This window comes from Gouania willdenowi, chromosome 4 (assembly GCF_900634775.1).
Source record: "Gouania willdenowi chromosome 4, fGouWil2.1, whole genome shotgun sequence".
Lineage (NCBI taxonomy): Eukaryota > Metazoa > Chordata > Actinopteri > Blenniiformes > Gobiesocidae > Gouania > Gouania willdenowi.
In genome coordinates, this window is record NC_041047.1 from 8,827,814 (window position 1) to 8,854,895 (window position 27,082).

The 27,082-nt window shown below is 36.2% G+C and overlaps 1 protein-coding gene across 10 annotated transcripts in view; it reads left to right on the top strand.

Annotated features, from left to right (window-relative positions):
- Positions 1-26,096, top strand: part of LOC114461501 (discs large homolog 1-like protein) — a 121,475-nt gene extending 95,379 nt beyond the window's left edge. For 7 of the 10 annotated variants that reach the window (XM_028443617.1, XM_028443619.1, XM_028443620.1 and 4 more), the window contains 11 exons: positions 4,377-4,491; positions 11,192-11,374; positions 13,774-13,828; positions 15,253-15,268; positions 16,480-16,512; positions 16,840-16,890; positions 19,058-19,159; positions 20,000-20,172; positions 20,273-20,382; positions 22,872-22,963; positions 25,092-26,096. In XM_028443617.1, coding sequence (XP_028299418.1) covers positions 4,377-4,491; positions 11,192-11,374; positions 13,774-13,828; positions 15,253-15,268; positions 16,480-16,512; positions 16,840-16,890; positions 19,058-19,159; positions 20,000-20,172; positions 20,273-20,382; positions 22,872-22,963; positions 25,092-25,198 — 1,037 coding nt within the window. In that variant the 3' untranslated portion in view covers positions 25,199-26,096. Of the gene's footprint in view, positions 1-202; positions 372-4,376; positions 4,492-11,191; positions 11,375-13,773; positions 13,829-15,252; positions 15,269-16,479; positions 16,513-16,839; positions 16,891-19,057; positions 19,160-19,999; positions 20,173-20,272; positions 20,383-22,871; positions 22,964-25,091 lie in introns of those variants that run through there. The other 3 variants (XM_028443626.1, XM_028443625.1, XM_028443618.1) reach the window with 3 other exon arrangements.
- The last annotated feature ends 986 nt before the right edge of the window (positions 26,097-27,082 follow it).

A 27,082-nucleotide genomic window follows, 5' to 3' on the forward strand; every position in this document is an offset into this window, starting at 1 on the left:
CGTGTGTGTGTGCGCTTGTGCTGTGCGTGTGTCTGTGTCTCCGCCCCCAACAGCGAGCTTCTGCCAAAGAGGGAGGAGCAAAAAACGAACACACCAGTGAAGGAAAGGAAGGAGAGTGTAGTGTAGAGAGAGAGAGAGAGAGAGAGAGCATCTGTTGTGTGTTTGGCAGCTGAGCAGCACTGGACTGATTTTACACACACACACACATGCACAGATACATCACATGTGGACACACTTTTTTACTCTCTGTTTGAATCTCAGATAGGATTTTTAGCATTTTTGATTTTTTTTTTTTGACTGATTTTGGTGTTTTATTCACATTTGTGGAGTCTCTGAGAGCTTCTGTGGAGGCTGAAGCCGTCCAACTGTGCGTGAGTATGACTGACAGCAAGAATTGAACTGATTTAGTTGTGTTATTATAGAACCTGTAACTCTCTGTGAGTTTTTGTGGAAAAAAAAGCAAATCTAAAGATGTTTAAACCTGGTTGTGGAAGCATCTGTTTCGGTCTCTTCTATCTGCACTCTAATGAATCACACTGCGATGGAAATTGTCAGTGAGGTGGAAAAAACAGTATCACTTCCAAGCTTCTGCTTTGTCATTGGATTTTGTTTCAAGGCAGAGATTATCCAGATTATACATTTCTGACATCTTTTTTTTTTCCTGATCAAAGCTGGTAGAGATGTGTGTCGGTCTTTGTTAAGGAGAAAAACATCACTAACGTTTCTCAGTCTGTGATCTTTGTTTCTGATATGATACTGCAGCTCTGAAGGCAAATAATCCCACTCATTATCAGAGGTGAAAGTAATAGATTACAAGTACAGTACTCACGTCACTGTGATTGATTTGCTTTTATCGATACTTTTTTATAAATCAGTCATTTTCCTTGTACTTAAGTACATTTTAAAAGAAGTAAAAGTATTTTTTTTTTTTACATTTATTTCTACACTTAACCATTACTGAGTAAATTATATATTTTTTTATTTTAAAATGATCAACAGACATTGTGAAACTGTAATAATCGAAATGAGCAAACAACAGTGAAATGCATCACATCAAAGCCGACCAATCAGATTAAACGTAAGATTATTTTTAAAAAGAACTGTACATTTTGATAAACCTTTTATTTTATACAGATGCCTTTATGGAAAATAAATTAAGTTCCAACCGTGCAAGATTTGGTCTCTTCCTTTTTATGTTTATACATGAGATGTTTACTGTATGCAAGGGAACCATGGCAACATTTATTACCAAAAATAAACATGAGGGAGTGAAAGTACCTGGTAGCTTTTGAGTATTATTTAATTGAGCTACTTTTTGCTTGTACTTGAGTATTTTATGACTTACTTGTACTTGAGTAGGATATATCAGTACTCTTTACACCTATGGTGATTAAATCTGATCGTTCTTTTTGTTTAACTTCCATTCTAGGTGTAACTTTACATTTGAGGTCATGTCTTTAAGGTTTATCTGAGAGTATTTTTTGCTAAACATGTTGCTAAACATTGAGCCGAAGACGACCTAATTATAAAAGTGACGACCCATTGAGTTATCAGGGATAAACTATGAAATATTGTGTATTAAATAAAAACAAGTTGGATGTTTTTTTTACAGTGGTGGCTTAGCTAAGGTCATGGGTTCACGCTGCAGAGAGACAACTTTGATTTTCCTCTTTTCCTCAATGGAATAAATAACTGGAGGCACTTCTTTGATGATGAATCCTGTGATTAGTAAGGGTGTATAAGGAAAAATCCATTTGGTGATATATTGTGAGATTTCACCTTGCGATTATCAATCCAAAAAATCTCCAAATAGATATATTTAATCACGTTTTTTGACGAAAAAACAAAACAAAAAAGAAACAATTTAATTGCGCTAACATACGCATAGCACGTAAACGCCCGGTCACTAGGTGTCAGTGAACCACATCAGACCATGTTAAACTACCTCACTAATCAATGCATTTTAGCTGGAAGTTGATTATATTATAGATGCATGTGGTTTCTTTTTTTTTGTATGTAGTTACTTTTCTCATATTCTGTTGTAGAAGCATAAACAAACCATTCGTTTTTTATATTGGTACTTGAATTACAGTTAATTACCATTTACTTGTTCTCGCAAGTTTCAAAAAATGAAATAAATTGTATTTTCATACCATTTTGTACTTGTTAGGCTGAAATTTGTAATTATTGAGTTTGCGATATATCGCAATGTATATAGCATTGTTTAGTATTGGGATGTATCTATTGTGTATCATTTCGTCAGATTCATGGCAATGCACACCCCTAGTGATTAGGAGCTTTTTTTTTATTTTCTTGTTAAACTCTGAGTATTTCTGTAGCTTTTATAGCCGCGAGTGACTGAGCTCCAACCGTTCAGCCTGTCAGAACAGAGAATACTTTGAGGTGCATCATCTTAAGATCTGTGCTCATTAGAGAGAAAAAGAAATGTGAAATAGAAAATGGGAGGATCTGGAGAGACTGCGGGTTACCGATCTGCGTTGGTGGTTGTGTGTGTGTGTGTGTGTGTGCGTGACCGTCTGCACCTTGGCTATGATTGAATTACTCAGGGTTAATTTGATTCTGTTGTCCTCGGCAATGGCTCAGGTACAGATAAACACACACGCACACACACTGAGGGACATTATTTCGTTCATTGGGGCTTTTTAAGGCTGATTGTCAATGGTGTTGTCATTGTTGTGTTATTATCAAGGGTTCCTGTGAAGCTTTTTGGTGTTAAGCGGAGTAGAAACCTGTCAGTGGGGATTTATTAGCATATACTTGCTGTTTGATCAGCCACTATGGATGAAATTACAGCAGTTTTTGTCATTTAAACTCGAGGAAAGGCAGTTTATAAAGCATGCATTTCTCTTTCTTAGCTGCCTGTGTGGGAAGATAAAAAACAACTGTTTTAAGCAACAGATAAAACCATAATTTTCCCAGCTCTTGTTCATTTATAGTAGTATATTGTAATTCTAAGAGGCGCAATGACATTTTTATGTCCACTAGAAATGATGGGTGGGAAACTAAAGTGTCTTTTACATGGTGTCGCTGCAGCACGGCGCTGTACTGCTGAGTGTTTAAGAAAATTATTGCACTTTGCATTGATTGGCCAAACGGGCTCGCTGGCAATTTACTGCTTGTCATTCAGCGAAATCGAGTGTACAGTCGAGTGTACAGTTGTGTGAAGAGGGATATGTTTAATTCTACTTTGACTTATATCTGTCAACTTAAAAACTTAAAAAACACTTGAAATAAATAAAATAATGATCTAATGCTTTTAAACAGTGATAAAATGTGTAAGTCCTGGCTCTATTTCACTTGCATGATAGTTGACTATACACCCACCAGTTAAACATGGCTTTCTTTAGTTGAGTGACAGCGTGATGGATCTGGATCCATCAATCTTCTTTTCGTACATCCAAACCTTTCACAGAGTTGAAACTTTGCGAGCCAACTTCTGGTAATGCGGCTGTAATAAAATACATTTGAACTTAAGTTATTTCATGTGAAAAGAACCAGAGTTTGTACCCTTGGAAAATCTAAAGTCAGCATTTACAATCTAAGCATTCTGATTTATATTTTTTAATATTTTTGTAAGGTGTTTTGGGGGTTTTTGTTCTCGTTTTGTGGAATTTTCTCTCATTTAATGTATTTTTGTTCTTGTATTATAGATTTTTCTCTCATTTAATGTGTTTTTCTTCTCGTTTGGTGATTTTTCTCTCATTCAATGTGTTTAAGTTCTCGTTTTGTGGAATTTTCTCTCATTTAATGTATTTTTGTTCTTGTTTTGTAGATTTATCTCTCATTTAATATGTTTTTGTTCTCATTTTGTGGATGTTTCTGTCATTTGATTTGTTTTTGTTCTCTTTTTTTTCTTTCAATGTGTTTTTTTTCTTGTTTTATTGATTTTTCTCTCATTTAATGTGTTTTTTTTGTTGTTGTTTTGTGGTTTTTTGGTATGATTTTGTACTTTTTACTCCCTTTTAAGCACAAAGGGTTAGGATTAGTTTTAGCACAAAATTAGGCCAAGGGTCGCATGTGGCCCCTTCTTTCTTAATAAATGTAGTTTTTGAAAGCCTATTTTTTTTTATCAACAATTCGTATACATGTGAAATATTCTCTGTAAAGATAATTGCTCCAATGTTTCTCAAAAATACCCTTAATAAATACAATAGAAATTCACGTGAAAAGCCAAAGCATTGAAGGTATAACGTATTTCTGCAGATAAAAAGGTGAATGGATGAAGGTGAAAACAGTGTCTAATGGTTTGTCCTCTCTCTCTCTCTCTCTCTCTCTCTCTCTCTCTCTCTCTCTCTCTCTGTCTCTCTCTCTCTCTCTCTCTCTCTCTCTCTCTCTGCGTGTCATTAACTTTCTAGAGTACAGTCGTTTTGAAGCAAAAATCCATGACCTGAGGGAACAGATGATGACCAGCAGCGTCAGCTCCAGTTCCACATCGCTCCGCTCCACACAAAAACGCACGCTCTATGTCAGGTAACACACACACACACACACACACACACACACGTACGTGTCCTTCAGTGGGACACCACTATCAGAGAGACTTATCTCAGCTGTCGGCTCTACGCTTTGTGTGCGAGTGAGATGGTGAAGGAGAGGGAATCACAACCTCAGACGTATACAGTTGGACACAAACAAATCTAACGCCTGTCGGCTCTGTGTGTGTGTGTGTGTGTGTGTGTGTGTGTGTGTGTGTGTGTGTGTGTGTGTGTGTGTGTGTGTGTGTGTGTGTGTGTGTGTGTGTGTGTGTGTGTGTGTGTGTGTGTGTGTGTGTGTGTGTGTGTGTGTGTGTGTGGTTCCTTTTTGGATGTTGTTGATTTGTTTGTTTCAGTCATTTTGTGTAGACTGTGGGTTACAATCTGCAGGGCACAGAAAGACTACTATATAACTATGAAGGTAAATATGTTGCAAAATATGGAGAGCATGTAGAATGTGATGTGAGAACTTGAAAATGTTTACTTACACACGTGTGAAATTAATTCTGTCACAAATGATGTAAAAAAATATGAAGTTCTCGCATTACAATCTACAAGCTCTCCTGTTTTGCAACATGTTTACAGTCATACTAAACCAGCTACACCTCCTAATGTGATTTTATCATAAATAGCTCAACATGGGGAACAAAACCTAATGCATCTAAAGCATGTGTGTGTGCACAGTGTGGCTTCATTTTATACAAACACTTAATCTATTCCAATGTCCTGTCATTGAAATAAAAAAACAATTCCAGTATTTCTGTTTTACAACATCACAAGTTTTTTTTTGCCTCGACCTAATCCTAATGCAATCTGCAATCTGCCTACTCAACCTTCATTTGTTTATTTATTTATTTTCAACATATAACAACAATTCTTAATCCATAAATAAGGCGAGATAAAACATTCAACAACAACAAAAAAAAATGGAAATAAACAAAACTGAAGAATTATCAGTGTGAACATAAAACATTACACCCATAGTATCCAATGGTTTTACATAGTAACCAACAAGTGTTACAGTTTACAGTTTTATTTTTTTTAATTATGTTTTAGAATTTTGATAAATATCAAAGTGAAGTGTTTTAAAGGCTTATTTATTTATTTATTTATTTATTTATTTATTTATTTATTTGTTTATTTAGCTTGTACTGTTTCTTGGTTTCTAGGACTTTCAATTAAGATCAATCAAAACCAAATCTCTTTGTCAAGTTGTTTAGTCTGTGAAGGAGTTTTTAGGATTAATATTTGCACTATTTAAAATTGTTTGGAAAATGTACAGAAAATGAACATCTGCCAACTGTAAACGAGAGGGAAAAAGCTTAAAGGCAGAAGCAGCTGGGAGGAAGTCACCTTCAAAAAAAACACACACGCACACATACACACACACACACACAGAGAGAGAATCAGGATTGCAGTCCCTCTAAAAAGGCCAAAGGTGACCTACAGCCCTCAGGGAACATTCGTCCGACAAGTCTTGAACGTGTCATCTGAGATGTGTCCGACCGAAAAGTCATTTTATACATTTTACAATCACTCTATCAGCCATTAATTGTAAAAACAAACAAACATGTCATTTAATCTTCTTACAATTTGCTGATTGGAAGGAAAACTTTGTTTGGCCAAAAGCTTGATTGACAAGAGAATAAATTAGGTGGGCATGTTTTAATTCGCTTTAATAAAAATTAAAAATAACAGGAAGTGACCCGTCCGCAGCCAAGTTGATGAAACTCAAACATGTTTTCATTAAAGCCTTATCCTTCACCAGACGAGATATTAAATGTGTCTGCCAATCAAAAGCATTTATTCTGTTTAAGCAACACAAAAAAAGCAGCCATGCTGAGAATTTGGAGCAGTAAAAGCTGGTGAATAAATGACACAGTGCACAGAGCACGTTACAAAGAAACCTTCATCCTAATAACATACTGGCACATCATTGAAACACACAGGAGCCACTTAAGGCAACAGTAAACATCCACAGCCTGGTTACATCACTGTTTACTTTCCACAATGCTCCAAACTTAGCTTTCACTTCCTCTCCGGGTTATTACATATCAAACATGCCAAAAATGTACAATAATGAATGGTTAATGTAGTTTGAAGCAGATGGAGGTGATAATTTATCATATAAAGACAGTGTAGGCCTCATAAATCAATAAATCAAGAATTCTTTGCATGAAAATGTTTGAAAATGGCGCTCAAAAGTTTGTTTTGATTTCCACTATAAACATTCTCTTATTGACATTGTCGGAAAAGATTTGCGCATTGCATTGTGGGATGTGGAGTCCCGCAGACGGATGCATAAAAGTGTTTTTACTTTATTCTTGCAGTGATTTTTTGCATTTTTCCCCAAAAAAACTATGCCATAGTGACTTCCCCACACATTTCTGGTGTTTTCACTGAAAGTTGGCTGATGTTTGTTTTTACGGTTTGAAGATTAGACTCCGGACCAAATGTAATGTCTCGCCGAGTGAGGTGATATTACCGGGAATGCCGAGAACAAAATGGAACAGAAATGATGTCAAGGCAGTCACTGTCCTCTACAGAAGCGTATTGCATTTACGTGAAAAAAAAAATAAATAAAAATAGTTTTCTCTGAATATTTTTTTTTTTTTTGTTTGTTTTTCGGGCAAAACATTTTTATTTAAAAAAAACAAACCAAAAAAATTAATTATTTAAGAAAAAACACTTTTTTTTTCCAAGTGAAAAAGATAAAATAATTTTTTTCTATGCTTCAGAAGTGGCTAAAGTACGGTCCTGCAACGCTTGCTACATGGTAACCTCCCATTAAATGTGAAAAATATGCTGAATATGCATGATTTTCTCCTAAAAACGTGCAGGTAAGGGGCGTGGTCTGGGTCGGAGAGCGTATTTAGTTTTTTCTGTAATTTTTTCTGTTCCTGTTGCAACAAAAATATATTTAAAATGTTATCTTAATCTGGCATGCTTCACGTTTTCCTCACTGAAGAAACATTCCTGCTGCATTCTACTGATGTGAATAATTATACAATTACAAAGGAATGGATGTTGTAGGTGGGCGACTGTATATTCCAAGATTTATTGAAAAAAATATACACATGATACCATCACCCCCACTTTTTATTTCCCCTGCTGAATCCTAATGAGAGCATTCTCCTCATCACTGTTAAGAATCTAGGCGGGATCACTTCAAGGTTACATATCGTGGAATAATATAGAAGCCCCTCTGACAACCCTGACATCTTCATGCAAATAGGTAGGAGAATGATCCATGGACGGCTGCCGATTGGTCGAGCAGAGTGTCTGCTGCTCCAGGCTATGGCTGTGTTTGATATTAATGAACATGTAAAGGGAGTTTGTGGGATATTCTGAGCATAGAACATGCTAACCTTTTGTCCAGCGCAGTGGTTCTCAATATTTTCAGTGTGCAACTCCCAAAATAAAAGAGCCAGAGAGCGGGGACCCCCCCACTGTACCTGAAGATGGTTGAACACAGAAATGAAGATTGCAGAACAGTGATGTGGAGACAGGACCATCTATAAGGGGGAATAAAGGGGAGAGATTTTTGGAGCCCATCCATAAAGTCAATAAAATTATCATCCATTGTTCTATGAATCTGTGGCATTTATTTATTTATCTGAATAATATCCACTGTTATCCAGGACGTTTATTATTTTTTGCACCATAGTATATAGTCATCTTAAAGATGTAAATTTGTTTTTTAATCAGAAAAGTGACAAAAAATGGTGGAAAAGTGGTGAAATGAGAGCTCAAAAACCACAGAAATTGTTTAAAAGTTGCAAAAAAGAGTGGCCAAAAACAGACAGAAAAAGTGGTCAAAATGATTCAAAGTGTCAATATTGAGACAATTAGTTTAAACTGGCAAATGATGGGCATGACAAATAGTGAATCAGGTTAAATTGGCAAAATATGCATAAATTATGGTGAAAATAAGTTAAAAGTGGCAATAATGGGTCAACATACGTGAAAACATGGTGGAAAGGGTTTATAAGTGCCAAAAATGTCTTGAAAGTGGAAAAATGTGCAGAAAAGGCATTGAAGTTTGATGGAGAAGTGGTAGAAATGGGAGTAATGTAGCAAAAATGCATTAAAAGGAGCAAAAATATGGCAAGAAAAAGTGATGAAAATAGGTTCAAAGTTTGATGTAGTTGCAGCAAAAGGGTAAAATTAAGCAAAACTGGGCTCAAATTGTTCAAACAATATTCTTAGTTTTTTGAAGGCATCTGGCGACCCCCTCCCAGTGTCTCGCAACCCCAAATGGGGTCCTGACCCCAAGGTTGAGAACCCTTGCTCCAGAGGAAGAACAAAGGGACTTCTCTACTCTTGTTTTTTCCTGTGTCTAACATATTGTTCAGCCCATTAACACATTAACATGGCCTTTATTTGTAAATGTTACAGATTAATTAAATTCTTTAAAGGCTGTGAGAAAAGCTCTACCGTTTATGACCCTGGAGATACAAATAATCCATCATTCAATGTCTGCAGTACAACCAATATGTGATTTAACACGTGTCTTTCTTACCTTATGAAAATCAATATCAGACATGATGATATATTAGATGAAAGCTGAAGTGAGGCATGTGCATGAAGACCTCACGTGTCATTTGATTCTGAAACATATTAGCTGTCAGCGCTGCATCGATCGATACAGCACATATCGATACTAACTATTAAAAGGGTTTTGTGAAGCAGGCTTAAAGAAACTGTTGTTTTTCATGTAGTTTCATTGCTCTGTGAAAAGAACACAAACATTCAATTAAAAAACAGAGATATTGTTGTGTTGAAGACTACCATATATAATATTTCAGAGGTCATTTGTTCCTGTTGTTTAGCTGTGGTAATTTATTCATTTATTTTTTTAAGAACTTATTAATTGTGCCAAAAAATGGTAAACATAATATGATGATCATAGCTGCTAAAGAACAAAATATAAGATGATGAAATTGTGTCAAAGCGGCAGCAATTGGTGACTAAATACTTTATCTTTTGACTTATAGTTAAAATTCCTGCAACAGAAAGAGGGCGAATGACTGACAGACGCGTACATGTGTAGCACTAATATCTCCTCAGATGGTTAAGGTTTGTGAATAGAGTCGAGTTACTATTTTGTCTTTATTTTTTAATTAAAATGTTCTTCACTAATAGTCCCATTCCTTGGGTACTACTTGGGTACATTCTGAAATGCAGCACATGCAAACTACAAGCTACTCACAGTAACCACATCATCCAGCATTTAATCCATTTCATCTACATTTTTACCAAACAATATGTTTTTATTTATTAGTGAGGATGCAGGAGGCATCTACTTTATTATAGTTATTAATCTACTCCTAATACTCTCACATTTTTGAACCGATTTTAACAAGTTTGGTGTCAAAACTTGCTGATAATTTCTGCCATTTATGCTCTGTATTTGCTTTTTTCTACTTACTTTATGCTTTACTCACCTTTTTCATTTTTATATTTCCATCCACATCAGACATTTTCAACATCTTAAACCTTTAACTTTGAACTTTCTGTTTACTTTCAGCTTTTTAACTTTATTTAGATTATTTCACATCCTTCAACTTATTTCAACAATTTTCATCATATATTATTTCAGAGAGAGTTCATTGGCTAGGCTAATACTGGGTTAGTGCTAATGCTAGGCAAATGCTAATCCAGTACTAGGTTAATGCTAATGCTATACTAATGTTAGGCTGATGCTAATGCTAAGCTATTGCTTGGTTAATGTTTAGCTAATGCATGGTTAATGCTGAGTTAAGTTAATGCTAGGCTAGTGTTAGTCAATGCTAAGCTATTGCTAGGTTATTGTTTAGCCAATGCTAGGTTAATGCTGACTTAAGTTAATGCTATGCTAATGTTAGTTAATGCTAATACTAGGCTAAATACAGCTAATGGCTGCTAAGTCAATTTTAATGCTAGGTAATGCTAATTCATGTTAATGCAAAGCTAAATCTAGCTAATGCTAATTCATGTTAATGCTAATGTTAAGCTAATGCTAGGCTAATGCAGTGTTTGATGACGCGGGTTAGCACCAGCATCCTCACTTGCATTTTCATTAGGAAATACAAATTAAGTCTGTTTATGATTGTCTTTAAGTCACCATCTATAGGTTATAAGTCGTCCTGTTTAGGTTCAGGTATCAGGCTCCGCTGGCACCTTCGTGTCTACCTCTGATTTCATTCTCTGGGTTTCTTCTTCTTCTCTGTCTACGTGCTGTTTTATTGATGAAGGCAGTGGGACTTTAGGGAATGGCGGTTATTTCAGCTCTAGTTCCTTTGTGTGCATGCACATGCGCGCACACACACACACACACACACACACACTGGCCTACTTTCCCAGGTCTCTTCCTTGTGGACGGTTTTGGATCGCTTGTGGTCACAGAGACAGATTACCATTCAAACATTCAACACGCAAAGCAAAGAAACTCACACACACACACACATGCTGGCTAACACAGGCAAATGTGTACATCAGCATGCATATGCACAGAGGCATGCAAGGCTAGACAGGGTCATGAATTAATAGTGGAGGAATGCATTGTCAGCTGTTTTGGATTTTCACCAACTGCCTACTTCTCGGTGGGATTTTTACAAATGTTTTGGTGTTTGTCTTACAACTCTGTTATTTTAGTTTTTTTTTCCTTCTGAAAGTTAAGTTAAGTTACCTTTTTCCACTTTGTCCTCTCTTTGCAGGGCGTTGTTTGACTATGACGGCAGCGCGTCGGACCTCAATGCCCCGAATCAGGCCCTGCCCTTCCACTTTGGCGACATCCTCCACATCAGCAGTGCTGGAGAAGAAGAGTGGTGGCCTGCCCGTCATCTCAGCCCACCGCCTCCAAACTGCCCAGAAGTTGGAGTCATCCCCAGCCGTCGCAGGTCAGATTTAAAATCAGTTTCGGATGTTGGAGCGAGGTTGACTTCACGGATGCAACCGAGTCTGTTCTAGCACCTCTTAACCTAATGGGATCCTCCACTGCTAATTTTTTTTTATAAATGTCTTTATTAGAAGATCTATGCCTAACAAAACACATTATTTTGCATCATTTTCATCTTATTAACTTTTAAAAATGGGACTACTTTACCTTTTTAAAACTATGTATTCCGCCATCTTGAAATTACGTGATTGAGACATCACACACCCATTAAATCGTTATTTTCTATGATTTGCTGAATGCTTCACTCCAACTGAAAACAATGGGAATTTTTACAGGCAAATGGGGCTGTGTGACGACTTTGATTACGTTATTTCAAAACTAAAATGCAATGACTTCTTTGCTCACATAGTTCGAACATAATGTCTGCTGACGAAGGTGAAGACGGTGGAGGGAGGAGAGTGAGAAGTGGAGAAGGAGGAAAACTAGGGAGGAGTTAGAGATCCATGAAAGAATTGTATTTATTCCTTATTGTAAACAGCAATGAAAAATGGATACCAAGTCTAGAAGTTGAGCATGTTGTTAACAGATGTTTGGCTTTTTGAAGCATTTTTGCAAGTGTATCCTCGACTCGTCCCGTCTGCTTGTGAATGTTTGGTAATGGTTTGAGGAAAATCAACAGTTCTTCTGTCAAATTGGAGGTTTTAAACGTAAACACCGAATACGCCCTAAATTTGATGTCTCGCAGAGTGATAAACAAGCTAGAACAAAAACAGAACCAAGCGAATCAATGTCTTCCTTGTCTGGCAAAGAAACACAAGAAATCCCAATAAGAATGAAATAACAAAAAACACTTATTGAAGAAACTTCTCTGCTTCTGTAGCGTCTTTGTATTCTTCTAAATCAATGGGATTCCCAATCCCACAATGCAGTGTGCAAAACTTTTTCAAAGTCTAAATCACAATGACCGTTTGTGATGGAGTCAAAAACCAATAACCTTTGATGTTTTTTGTGTAAATTCTCCCGTTTTTCCAAAGAATCACCTGCATTAAATATTTGTGTTATAACAATTGTTAGCTATCGTCACCAGCAGCTTTGACCCTGTTAATCTTATTTTTTAACCACGTAGGTTTAAAAATGTGACTTTAGAATAATAGATAGAAAATTAAGTCAAAATTATTGAAATGAAGCAAGCAAATTTACGCTAATCTGTAGTTAAAAAAAAAATAGTTTAAAAATAGTTGAGGGAAACCTGACATCTGCCTGGCTGCAGAGGATTGTAACCTTTTTGTTTATGACGTATTGAAGGAAAAAACTTTACTTGTCATGAAATTTAAATCTCTTTTGTTTCATGCTGCGTTGTGTCTGTTGATGAGTCAGTAAGTCAGTAGTGCAGCTGTTTACTGACCTCAGGAGGGTGAAAGCTGCATTATGTAAGACTTAGCACAAAATCACATCTGGCGGTTCTGCTTAAATTAAAATAGTGAGGCTTCAGCAGCCAGATCGGTCCCAGAGAGTCATTGAAAAAGCTGGTAATGGTTATGAACAGCAGCTGGACATGGATGTTGGACGTAGATTTAAACTATGGAGACAAATACAAGTTTAGCCTCTCGGGGGGGAAAACTTTGACTCATATGCTTCTTTTATAATTCCTTCTTTGATTTTCACACAAGTCAAATATATCCAATTATAACTATAATTGTCAAATAAAATCATATAATGTCACATTACGCTTTAATGACGTTAAAACGTCATATTCCAATGATGCGACATTAATTTTGGGGAAATCAAAGAATAAAGTCGAAATGTTGAGATTAACTCATTAGCTGCCAGCCATTTTTAGAACAGATACCCCCCCCTCATTGCCAGCCATTTTAGTGCTTTCTGACTAAATCTTTTAAAACCCACAGAATATTTTGTTCCATGACTATGGCCGGTGATCGATGCAGGCACCTTGACATGCGTCGAGAGTGAAGGATAGACAGATGTAGCAGATTTCCAAAATAAAGCAATAAAGCAGGCTCAGATAATAAATACAATAGAAATAATGTAAATTAATTATTCTTTCTAACTATACTTCAAAGTTGGATTTAATAACAGAGATTCTTTCTTTTTTCACTCATAAATAGTGTTGTTATCTCTTTAAGGACTTTGAATAGATGTTGCCCAAAAACATAATCTGTTACTGTTAAAAATACTTTAGTCTCGAAATTTCCATTTTAATGTCAACATTACGACTTTAGTCTTGACATTTCAACTTTATTCTTGATTTGCCCAAAATGATTTGCTCCATCAAAATTGGCCCTAATCTTCTTCCGTAGTTTTGATATGAATTGGTCAAGAGACAAAGGATCAGGGCACCCAACTCTAAAGTTTCCGTCCTCTTTGTCATTCCACTCACAGGGCAGAGAAGAAAGAGCGGTCAAGGCTGAAGATGAGAAAGTCTCAGGACAGATCGGTGAGTGCAATCATTTTACCTGCAGCAGTTAAAACGCTCTAAGATCTATGAAGTCTAGAGTGGATCAAACAGGCGAATTCTAGAGCAATTGTTTTCGTCGGTCTCGGAGCACAGGGAGTATCGGAGATGATGTAGAGCGAACGGGATTGTGGGAGAATCGGCGACGATGCAAAACAGAGCTTTAAAATTAACCAAAAGCTCAGCAACTTATTGCTGCTCCACTGTTGAATGTTGTGAAAAAACAAACGGAGAAGGAAGAAGTCTCTGCGTTCGCTTTGACCCATAGTTGAGAGCCTTTCTTCAGCTTTCTGTTTTTCTGTCTAGAAGTTTCGACTCAAGTAATGGCCCTCAAGTGGTTACCTCATGCAACTGCACCAGAGGCTGTTTATAGCAGATCAGAAGTTGCGCTTTGAACGCAAACCGAGCCAAACCGAGGTGATAAAATTATCACCTGTCCTTCGCCCATTCGCACCGAGTCCGGGACTAAACCGGTGTGAAAGCACCCTTTGTTTGTCCTGGATTATCTTTAACTATGCGACTGTGTATCAGTGCTAGAGTGGGTCGTCCAATAACCAAAGGGTTGGGGGTTCGAATCCCACTCTATCCAAGCCATTGTTGTTGTGTCCTTGGGCAAGGCACTTGACCCACATTGCCTCGTGTGAATGGGTATGAATTCTGCATTAATGTTGTCGATGTTGGTCAGAGGGGCCGTATGCGTGAAATAGTAGCCACACTTCTGTCAGTCTGCCCCAGGGCTGCTGTGGCTACAATGTAGCTTGCCACCAATGGTGTGACTAATGTGAGTGACTCATTATTATTATTATTATTATTATTATTATTATTATTATTATTATTATTAAACTACGCCAGTAACCATGAAAGGGTTCGACAGGTTTAATGAAATGTTGAAAGTAATTAAATAAAACATGTACAGTACAGTAGGTGGCGATATTCAAGTTGGTTGCAACACACCAATAACCAAGAAAGAAGAAGAAGAAGATTAATATTATTATTATTATTAAACTGTTAATGAGTTTGAAGGGATTTTGCAAAGCAAGTACAGTTAGATTCTTACCCAATAAGGGAACAACATGCATTCTTTGGCGCAATGGCGTGCGCTTAAAAAAGATTAAATTGAGCTTTTGATGCCAGAGTGATGGCAGCTCACACTCTCACTGCACTGTGTGAATCAGCAGCTTTTCTGATAATTAATTCACATTCACACAGAGTATCCCAGGACTCCATGGTTTTCATTAGGCTTGCTCACTTTGAAGGCGTGACTCTTCGCATGACTGGTTATAGATACTCACACAGATGTTGCCACAGTTGTCTTTGGGATGAAGATTAATGTCTTCTCTCTGCTCCATTTCTTTCTTTCTTTCTTTCTTTCTTTCTTTCTTTCTTTCTTTCTTTCTTTCTTTTAGGATCAGAAGGACAAAGGTAAGCACTCTCTCCATCCCTGACACACGCTGGCCAGGGTTTGTAACCTCAGCTCCCATCAGCCCCCGCTGACGCTAATGTTCGCTGTCAGTTTAAGCACATTAAACATTTAATCAGATCTTTTCACCCGCGTGCAGATGGAAGGTAACTAGCTGGATAGAGCGTGAAAGGAGAGATGCACTCAAAAGCATGCTGTGAAATTTGCATTAGGCACCCGTACAAGTTTAATCAGGTCCTTTCCCGTCAGTAGCTGAACCGTAACTGAGGAGTGACAGGCCACACAGCGACAGGAAGTGAATAGATAACACTCTTGTGGCGACCCACAGTTCTCCCGCTCCTGTCTCCCCACGTTATATACTGTTTGTGATTGTCTTTTCATGTTTTTCTTGAACGGGATGAAACTGAAATTAAATTTTGTTGCTCTGTAACGTGTGTAATGACAAATAAATCTGATTCTGATTCATCCTAATTCTATTTTACAATAATTCTACATCAGCAAGCCTGGCTGTTTGCACACATTAAGGTTCAAATGAATCAATATAAACAAATCAACTAATTTTGTATTAATTACAAAAAAGCATTAGGGCCAATTATGATGGAGAAAAGATTAATGTTTGACTTTGGTCGAAACTTTTGACTTTTATCAAGATATTGTATTTTTTGGGTTTATTTTCTAAATGCATATATATTTTCGACTTTAATCTCGACATTTCAACGTTAATCTCGACATTTTATTTCAACATTCTTCCATAAATAATAAGATGAAAATCTAAACATGTTTACAAAGTCTGCAGTAACTCCTAAGGCTGGTTACAGTAAACCTTCCCCTGGTACAATGTAACAATATGATTTAATTTGAGATAAAATGTTGTTTTTTACTTTGAAATTTCAAACCAAGCTTAGCAACAAAACAGAGCTCATCAAACAGACAAGGAATATTATCAACTTCCAACTGATTTGCTTATTTCCTTTTTTATTCTATTCATCACCCATTTTTATTCACTTATTTGTCCCCAGTTAGTTTTACATGTAATTAAAGGTTTTCTTGTTTTGTTTTTTTTATTACTGAGATTACACACTTTAAAAGAAAATGAAAAAGTATCTGCAGAAGTTGAAGTTTCCTTTGGATCGGAAGGTCTGTGTGTGCGCATGTGTGTGTGCGTGTGCATGTGTGTGTTTGTCATTGACCCTGACCTGTCTTGTCCTTCCAGAGCTGGTAACCAGTGGTAGTGAGAGTAGTTCCTGTAAGTCTAGATGCAGCTCTCGCATTCCTAGTCCGCCTCCTTCTCTTTACTCTGACTCTAAATTCACACCTCAGCTACTTGATGCAGCTGTGTGTGTGCATATGTGTGTGTGCTCGCTGTGGTGTGTGTGTGTGCGGTGTTTTTCCTCAGAGCGTGCTTGTGTGTCCATCATGTAATAATGGGTTCTGTGATTTTAGTTGCACGTGTGTGTTGCCAGTTATACTTCTGTGCTTCTTCACAGCAATCATAGAAAGTGAGTGAGTGTGGTGTGGTGTTATTGGTCAGCTGATGGAGCTTTGAATTGTGTTTCCTGTCATGTTTGCACAGCTGGACAGGAGGAGACATATTTCACCTATCAACCTGTGATGCAGCAGGAAGGTCAGTGACTCTTCTCCACACTTTTCCATTGTGAATAAAATGTGTGCAACATTTGTAAGCGAGTCCATCTTCACACCAGAAACATGGTTTGGTCTTTATTTTCTTGGACAATTGAGCTGCTTTGGCTTCAAAAAACAAGTTGTAGGTTGTGTTTGAAATTGCATACTAACGTACGACAGATTGAGTACACGAGACATACCCGAATGTATACTATATCGGAACATTTTCAAAGTGTGCACTGTGGGCACACTACTCGTACTCAACTGTCCCATGATGCATTGCGAGTGGACCGTAAAAATTGTCCTGGGACCGGCTTCAAGCTAAAAATCCAACATCCCCTTTTCAAAACAAAAGCACCTCTTATTGTCTTCCATTAGTTTTTAACACTTTTGTAAATAGGGCTCTTGTTTTGAAGTTAATCGTAAGTTTAATCAGTAGCACAATGGTGGCTCCCTGAAAATCTCCGAAATGTTGGAGTAGAATGTGTTTCAGGAAGTTTTATGGATCAAATGACCACATGTTGATATTCTACTTGGTCACTTTCTCACTTAAAATGTTTTCAGAATTTTCAAAGGTGGCAAATCAATGAAAATATTTAGCCTCAGTGTGATTCAGATTTTTTGTCGTTGTAGGTTTGAAATGCATCTTGGGAAACTTGAAAGTATACTTCATCATCGGTAGGGTTGGGCACCGAGATCAACCGGTTCCTAACATCCAGTTCTGGAACTGTTACGAAGATGTTTGAATTTCGATTTTTTTTTTTGGGGGGGGTTCCTAAATGCCCGCACTAGTTTGTTTGTATTACTCCGCCCTGCTTGCTCTGTTTGTTTACGCAGGGTTTGTGTAAATGTGCGTTCACACCGAAAATGACTTTAGCGACTGCAGTCACTTCAATAGTTATTTTATCGCTCCAGGGAACAGTTTGTGTGTTTGTGTCTGTAGAGCCGGTGACAAGGGAGAGAGACGGCTGATCACTTCTTCTCCGGCCGTACGTTTACAGCACTTATCTTAGACAGCAGCCCCGTTTAAATGATCAATTTACCGGGTTACTAAAAGAGGAGTTCACTCAGAATGTAGGCTTATTCAAGACTTTAATTTTGCTGCAGTAAATTCAACAGGTCTTGGCTGCAGACCTCCGCTGCAGCCGTCTCACTGTAGTGGGGGGGAGGGGCTGCTGCCTCAGCTCCACAGACAATAAAGGATGGGGGAGTTGTCGCTTGAAGTCGCGCAGGACCTAGTCGCTAGAATAATAATAATCTTCCTCAACTAGAATTGTTGATTAATTTGTCACATGACTGCTCCAGGGTTTGAGTTAGTTTTATTTAGTTTCATATACATCTACCTGGGCTGTTTTTTAGACTGCTGCCAACTTGTAGCGTTATTTCAGCAAGTGTCAGTTTTACAGTTACAGTTGAGTACCCTTGTAATTGAATACCCTAGTTTCAGTACAGCAACTAAATGAAACTGTATCAACTAAGTGAATTAATAAAAATAAGCCTGTGTACTGTAAAGGCATTTACAAATGCAAAAAAAAATTATCCTGTGAAATCTGTCTCACAACTCAAAGAATCGGAATCGAGAATCGTTTAGAACATGAATTGAAATTGAGAATCGGAATAGTTAAAATCCAAACAATGCCCAACCCTAATCATCGGTCATCATCCTAATTCTTCTAATCATACTTATAGTATATAGTAGAGAATATATACTCATTGAGTGTGTAATGTATAGTGTGTATAGTATGTTAGTATGCAATTTCAAACACAGCCCATCTAAGCCAATAGCAGCATTTGTTTGTAATTTCTTTTACCCCGAGAGGGCAGTCACTCTTACATTTTTACAACAAAATACACCAAATATCAACACTTTGATTATTTTCCAAATCTGTTTATTTTAGTCAATCGGCAACACTACTTTATACACAATTAGATTTGTTTTCAGTAGAGAAGGGGTTTAGTTACTCTTTAAACTCATCTGATGGATGAACCTGGACCACAAACAGAGTAGATCAATGTAGATAGAAAGAGTGGGTTCTTAAGATTTTCTGTATTTAGGTTGGGTGTGCTGAAGTGATGACTACATGGGGATTTTTATAATGGAAAACATTTGGTCACATGTAAAACATCTCTAAAAAGCTATTCTACCTGTTTGGTCTCATGGTTCACAGTTAACTACACACGACCTGTCATCGTGCTCGGACCCATGAAAGATCGGATCAACGACGACCTCATCTCTGAGTTCCCCGACAAATTTGGCTCCTGCGTCCCACGTGAGTCACTCCACACTGAGATGAATTCAATGAATAAATTGTCAGTCATTGAATATTTGCATGCAGGAACCTTTGACTTTAAGAATTATTATTATTAATAATAATAATAATAATAATAATAATAATAATAATAATAATAATAATAATAATAATAATAATAATAATAATAATGAATTTAAATTATAAGAAAACAGGTAAAAAAAATTCTGGGTTGTTTTAAAGTCAAAATTGTATTAAAGGTAATTTTACATACATTTTATTGGCTTTAAATATGTTAATTATTTTATACAGAGGGAAATTTTATTTGTAGATCACAAAAGGAGGCGTATGAACTTAAAGACTTGGTGATATAATACACACGTATTTGTATCTTCAAATATTATAAAAGAGGTCAGTTTTCCAAGTGTTTAAACCGGTGTTTTTCAACTTTGGGGTCGGGACCCCATGTGGGGTTGCCTGGAATGAAAATGGGGTCACCTGAAATGTCTAGTAATTGGTTAAAAAAAAAAAAATTTGCAAAAAGGATTAAAATTCTATTTTTTTATAATTTTCTGATTTTTTTTCAAATACATATCACAGTAAATATCAAATAACTGTATCCTATACTAACCTAAACTTTCTCAAATAGAAATCTAGTTCAAATAAATTGCAGTATAAAAATATCTGAGGTCAGTTTGTGCATGAAACATGACCAAAAATTAATTCTAGAAAAAAAAATGTCACTGGAGTCAGCGTACATTGTGGGGTCACGACCCCAAAAAAGGTTGGGAACCTCTGGTTTAAACGATGAATCCTGTGAGTTCAAGAACCCTTCGATGTTTTGAAACCTCTGGTCCGCAGACACCACACGGCCACGGCGAGACTACGAGGTGGACGGCAGAGATTACCACTTCATGTCCTCCAGAGAGCTGATGGAGAGAGAGATCCAGGAGCACAAGTTCATAGAAGCGGGACAGTACAACAACCATCTGTACGGAACCAGCATACAGTCGGTCAAAGAGGTGGCAGACAAGGTGAGACAAAGTCTGGGTGGAAGTGGAAGGAACACAGGACAGAGAATGGATTCCTGTGAACGTTGGACTGAGGCTTTTTTTCTGATTGCGTTTGTCTCAGGGTAAACACTGCATACTCGACGTATCAGGGAACGCCATTAAGCGACTCCAAATGGCAGGACTTCATCCCATTGCAATCCTCATCAAACCAGTCAACGTGGACAACCTCCTGTAAGTGAGACAGTGACCACGTTTACATGGGAGCTTTAATTCCTCTTTCATTCAGAATAAAAGTTAATTCCTCTTTAGACTGACCATGTAAACACTTAATTCCGAATGTAATTGTAATTCCAAATTAAACTTAAATCTGAATTAGGTGGCTGACCTAATGTGGTTGGATTTTTAAAAATAATTTTTATCAAAATTAAAGCACCACACAATATTAAACTGCATTCTATATTTTCTTTTTCTCAAATAATATATAATATAATATATAATGTAAAAACATAATAAATGAAATATAAAAATAATAACTAATATATTTATTTTTTTATCACTAATCCTGGCTACTCTGTGTTTGTAACACAGTGTAACAAACATGATCAAAAACTAATTCTAGAAGGAAAAATGAAGTATTTGGGGTCACCAGAAATTTGTGATATTAAACATGGTTTATGATCCCAAAAAGGTTGGGAACCACTGATTTATATTCATCTAGTTTGTGGTGACACTAAACGTTTTTTTTTAATCTGCTTTTATTCACATTTTATCTGCATAATAATCTAAAATTCACTGTCAAACTGTTCCTGTTTATAGTCTGCTTAGAACTTGAGTTTGTATGAGTTTGTTCTCCACTTGTCTATAGGTCTTAAATGTTATATATTCTAAATTATTCATGCATTTATCCAAAACAGGCCTTGTGAATATGAGACCTCGTTGTTTCAGTGAGACTACCTGTATGAATAAAGGATATAAATAATGAATGAATGAATAAATAAATAAATAAATAGGTTTAAAGCTAAACAAACAATCAGACATTAATGAACTCTGTGTGTCCTGACTCTTTGCCTGCTACACTCATGTAACAAACAAATGTAACCTCTTTATGTAATAATAATATAGATAAATCATTACAGGAACATCTGATCCGATTCAGCCCTTTATTGTCTTAACTCTGTACGAGCATGTGACCAATAGGAAGTAAATGTTTGATATTTGATGAGTGTGATACACGTCAGGGTGTAAGACACACATTAAGACTTGGTGTATTCACTCCGGTATGTCACTATGATTGATTGAATTATCAAAAGCAGGGGCGTCAAACTCATTTTATTTCAGGGGCCAAATACGGACCAGTTTCAGCTTAAGAGGGCCACATATTTTAGGTGGAAAAAGAGTAAATTTAACATTAATGTGCCGTAGTTTGCACTTTCACGTATGAATTACATATAAATGATAAAGTATGTACGGTAAGCATATCAGTCCCTGCAGGATCTTCACTTAGATTTAACCTGATTTTGGGAATTTGGGGAAATTTTGTGAATAATTTGTAGAAAATTTGCCAGATTTTGAAAATTGAGCATTCTTTCAACAATTTGAGATTTGAAAAATAAAAAAAATAAAATAAGACTGCGGTCATTTGATATAATAAGTGGAAAACTGAGCTCTGTAAATATTGTGGATTTAAATAATTTTTTTTTATTTGGAGAAGCTGAGATTCTGTATCTAAAACTGAATTTGTTGGTAATTTACAAAGTGTTTCATGTTTTTTTGTATCATTTTGACTTTTTCGAGCGGACTGAATTTGATGATCTAAAGCAGTGGTTCTCAAACTTTTTTGGCTCAAGTACCCCGTTTCTCTTATTTCTGAATCCATGTACCCCCTTTTGTTCGACTACAACATTTTGTTTAGAAAACTATTTAAACACAACGATAGAGCGTAATGATGGAATGAATAACACATTTTAAAGAATCTGATTTTGGAAATAAGTGGAAATAAACAGTATTTAGTGCAGTGGTTCCCAACCCTTTTTTTTTTGGATCGTGACCCCATTTTGATATCAACTATTTCTGGCAACCCTAAAGACATTTTTTTTTCTAGAATTAGTTTTTGATCATGTTTGAGCTTAGATATATATATGTTTTTTTTTTTTTTTTTTACAGCATTTTAGTTGAACCCCATTTATATTTCACAAAGTGAAATAGAAATACAGTTGTTTAAGATTGTGTGTAGTTTTAATTTAAATTTCAGGCGACCCCACATGGGGTCCCGACCCCAAGGTTGAAAAACACTAATGTAGTGGCTCCTGAATGTATTTATTTATATAGTTTGTATCATTTCCAGTCATCTCACACTTGAGGTGGGACCAAGACTCTGTTTTTAATTTTTTAATTTTCCACTCTCTCTCAAGTAGCCCCTGTAGTGCCATCGCGTACCCCTAGGGGTACACGTACCCCCATTTGAAAAACACTGCTCTAACGGGCTGGCTTTGAGTTTGAGTTTGACACGTGATGTAAAGGAAAGACTGTGATCACTTCTATTAGTTTATTAAGTGTTTAAATCTGATAAAAACAGAAGGCACGTCTTACATCAACCTATAAATACACATCAACGTGACCTCAGCGCCTCATCACGGCATCACTGACGTGTGATCACATTGTGTGAACTGGTGTTGGGTTTGTTCCTAAATATACTGTACTTGTGATTTGTGTGTGTGCAGGGAGATGAACAAGCGCTTCACTGAGGAGCAGGCGAGAAAGACCTTTGACAGAGCCATCAAACTGGAGCAGGAGTTCACAGAGTTCTTCACTGGTAAGTTTTCACGTGTACGTGTAGTCGTGTTCTCAGTAAAACCAGCCACTGGTGTCAAAACCACACTGTCAGTCGTTTCCTTAAGTTGTAAAATGTGGTTGGAAGTAGCATCGCTATGCCAAGGAAATGCAACACACAGCATTAACTTTCCCATTTAACATGACATTCTGCAGTTCTTTTCTTGCTTATGACTCCCTAAATAATTCATTTGGCTCTCACTGTGTGTGTTTTTAATTCTTGGTGAATTTCTACACAAATCCAAGCTTTTATATGTTAAGGTTTCATTTATTCAGGCTACGCCTCTGAAGAATACTTTACACAACCAGCAAAACAAACAGTTAGACACTAACATCTACCCTGTTAACTATAGAGTACCAAACCTGCCAAAATTGAAATTAAATGAATAAAAAAATAAACGTAAAAAAAAAGAAGGAACATTTAAAATTAAATACAAATAAATAAATATAAGTGGTAAAAAAAAAGAAAGTTCTGTCCAAAAAATACATATTGATTGATGAATAAAAGTAGAAATAAAAAATAGAATTAATTTTTATTTTATGTTTTACTTTTTATTAATTTAATCCTTTATTTTATACATATAAAAAATAATGTTTACTATATATTTTTTTGTTTTGTTATTTGTATTCTTATATTTATTTATTTTTAATTTTTCCAGGTTTGGGTCACAGCAAAATATAAATGTAAATGGTGGGGCTGTACTAATTGTCGATGTAATTATTTTGTGGACAATATTCTTTCATTTTTGCATTTTTTAACATTAGCATTTTTGCCACTTATATTTGTTTAATTGTATTTAATTTTCAATTCTCTTTTTTGTTGTTCTTTTTCATGTTTATTTAGTTTCAGGATTGGTCCTCCATAGTAAACAAGCTGCTGCACTGCCCTCTTGTGGTCACTTCAGGGATATATTTTCTACTGTTCTATATGACGGATTCCTTAAATGTTGTTGTTGTTGTTGTTTGTTTTGTTGTTGTTGTTAGTTTAATTGAAAAGGTTTGGGAGTCACTATCACTAACAACAACAAAAAGATTAATTATTTTTGTTCAAATCTATCTTTGCACCAATTTGGAGTTAAAGGTAGGGTATATAATTTTCTCCAGATACACTTTTTAAGTTTTTGGTTGAAATTGTCTTTATGTCCTGACAGAAATTCAGATCTTATGTGCTCTGAAAAAGGAACGAAAAAGATCTGTAGCAGCTGTAAACCTGTAATAACTTCGACCAATGGAAAAAAAACTAACCGTTTTTTTTTTTTTTAACCAATCATGTCTCCCTGTCTCCCTGCTCGTTCTCATTAACCCGCATGCACGAGCTCACACTGAAAGCGCGTCACCGCTAACAGAGTTTTTACTCACGTCTTTTAACATATATAATGATAAAGTTTATTGTTTACTCACTGCTGAATGAGACATGAGACAACGACGTTTCTACACAATACAAGCGATGAGCTGAGCTCCTCTTCTGCAGCAGCTGTGCGCATGCCTGTGAGTGAGACGGAGCACAGAGAGGAGTGGGGAGGGGGGTAAAGGCGGAGCCATCGGAGAAACTACATTCAAATTCATGCTAGCTTTCAAAAATCGCCTACCCTACTTTAAAGGTGGTTTAAATTGTGCACATGATTGGTCGAGAACGAGCAGGGTTTCAGGGAGACATGATTGATTAAAAAAACAGGTTTTTACAGGTTTACAGCTGCTACAGATGAAAGATTTCCTTTGTTCCTTTTTCAAAGCACATAAGATCTTAATTTCTGTCAGGACATAAAGAAAATGTCAACCAAACACTTAAAAAGTGTATCTGGAGAAAATTACCTACCCTACCTTTAAAGGCCGACAACAATCGTACGCCTTGATAATAACTGATGGGTATTAATCTCAGCAATAGATTCTTAAAATTTAAAAGTTTGTTTTGTTGTTTTGTTTTTTTTTAGCTGAAAAGTTTTGGTTTCACTATTCTTGCAACAAAAACAAAAAAATATTAAATATTTTTGTACAAATGTGTCAATAGATAGTCATACATCCTGCTAATAATAAGGGTTTAATCTGCCACCTAGTGATTAAATGTTAATAGTTCAGTGGCTCTAACTTTGTCTCGTTTATCTTGTTCTCAGCTGTGGTTCAGGCTCCGACTCTGGAGGACATTTACTCGCAGGTGAAGCAGATCATCGAGGAGCAATCTGGGCCTTACATCTGGGTTCCCACCAAGGATCGACTCTGAAGACACGCCCACATATTATTCACACATCAACTTTTCCTACTCTTCTTATGATTTTTTCTATTATCAGCCTGCTTCCTATTCCTCCGACTACACACAGATCACTCACTACACACGAACACTCACGTTCAGCCAAGGCTGGGACTATCTGGGACTGCTACTCCGTGAAGTGGGAGGAGCTAATGTGCGTCCAGCAGCCTTCGTATACAGCTCAGTTCCTTAATGTTTAAGGAGGTAGTTCAAATCAAGGTGACATGATGTACCACTATCTGATATGATTTCGTTATTATTGTTCTTCTTTATTGTTGTCGTCGTTGTTGTTTTCATATTGCAAAGGGTAATGCATTCACGTATGGGTTTGTAAAGATAATATTCTCACATGGAGACAGATGTTTGCACGCTGTAGCTTTAAGAGCATGTGTTTGGGGAAAAAATCTTGACCTTCCGATATGTCTGTCTGTTCCATCACATCACTCCGCTTTAGAGTTGGTTTCTCTCTCGCACTCGAGGAATTTCCGCCGTTTCTTATTTTCCTTATTAAATGGATTATAGATATGACATAAAACAAAATATAAATAAATTGTCCCCCAGTATTTTTGGTGAAAAGGTGCAAATGGAGCTATAACAACACACAATTCAAACTAGCTGCAGTCAAAAGGTTTTAGCATTTTTGTTTGATCATTTTAGAAATGAATAATATTATATAGAATATCGATTTAAATTGTATTTTATATCCCAAAAAAAAATCCCTGTATTTATTTACTAACTTAAGACAAACTGTACACAAACACAATTGAGGCATCGGTGCCTGTTTACCAGTTCTCGTCCGAATAAAAAGGAAATGTTTACAATTGTAACTTTTGTTCCAAACCAAGTGTGAGTCTTTGAAGAAGCAACTTTGGTCAAATTATTGCTATTCTCGTGTACTTTAAGAGCAATATCAACACAGAACAGTAGTTTACTTCTGTCTAAATTAACTTATTGTATCGATACGTGTTTAAAATATTAGAATATAAGCTGATTGAAATAGAGTCAAACATTTTGATGGATATCAGAGGAGTTTGCATTATAAAACCTGTTCCAGGTAAAACACTAATAATTATTATGTAAAATTTTAATTTAAAACCTATAGCTGTAATTTCAGCTGCTGAGTTTTATAACTGCACTAAAAAAACAATCTACTTAAGAAATGCCAGTACAGATGATTAAAGTGTAATGTTTTCCACTGTAATGTACATACATGCACTCAAACCTGTCTTCTCTCTCTCTCTCTCTATTTCACGTCTTCTTCCCTTTCTTCTCCACAGTCACAGTGACATCATGCGAGTGCTTTAACATCAATGTATTATCATGGACAGGATGATTATTCATCGCAATCATAATCATAAGGATTACTATCGATGAGTTTGTTTTTTTTTTTTTTTTTTTCTCTTTACTGCACTCATGTAGGCTGGTTTCCTAAAAGCATCTTTGCACCACACCTCATACTGTAAAAAAAATATTTGTAATTCCAGATGGGTTTTTTATACGGAAGCATATTGCATTCACTTTAAAAAAAAATTTTTATTATTTTTTGGTTTGTTTTTCGGCCAATATTTATTTATTTTTTTAATGTTTTTTGGAGTATATAAAAAAAAATTGGGTATGTGTTTTGGACTCATTGACAACTTTTTTTCAGTTTTTCGTGCAAATTTTTTCCCTGTTTTTTGGACTGTTTTTCTGCGCTTAGAGGGCATTTGAAATAACCGATGCATTTATTTCTTCTTTGAGAGCAAACATTTTTATCTTTAATTTGATAAAAATTTACTTTCAGCTTAATTTAAAACACTGGGAGATAGTTCTATCTTTAAGCCATATTAATGGCATTACAATTAGTCTATCGACTTT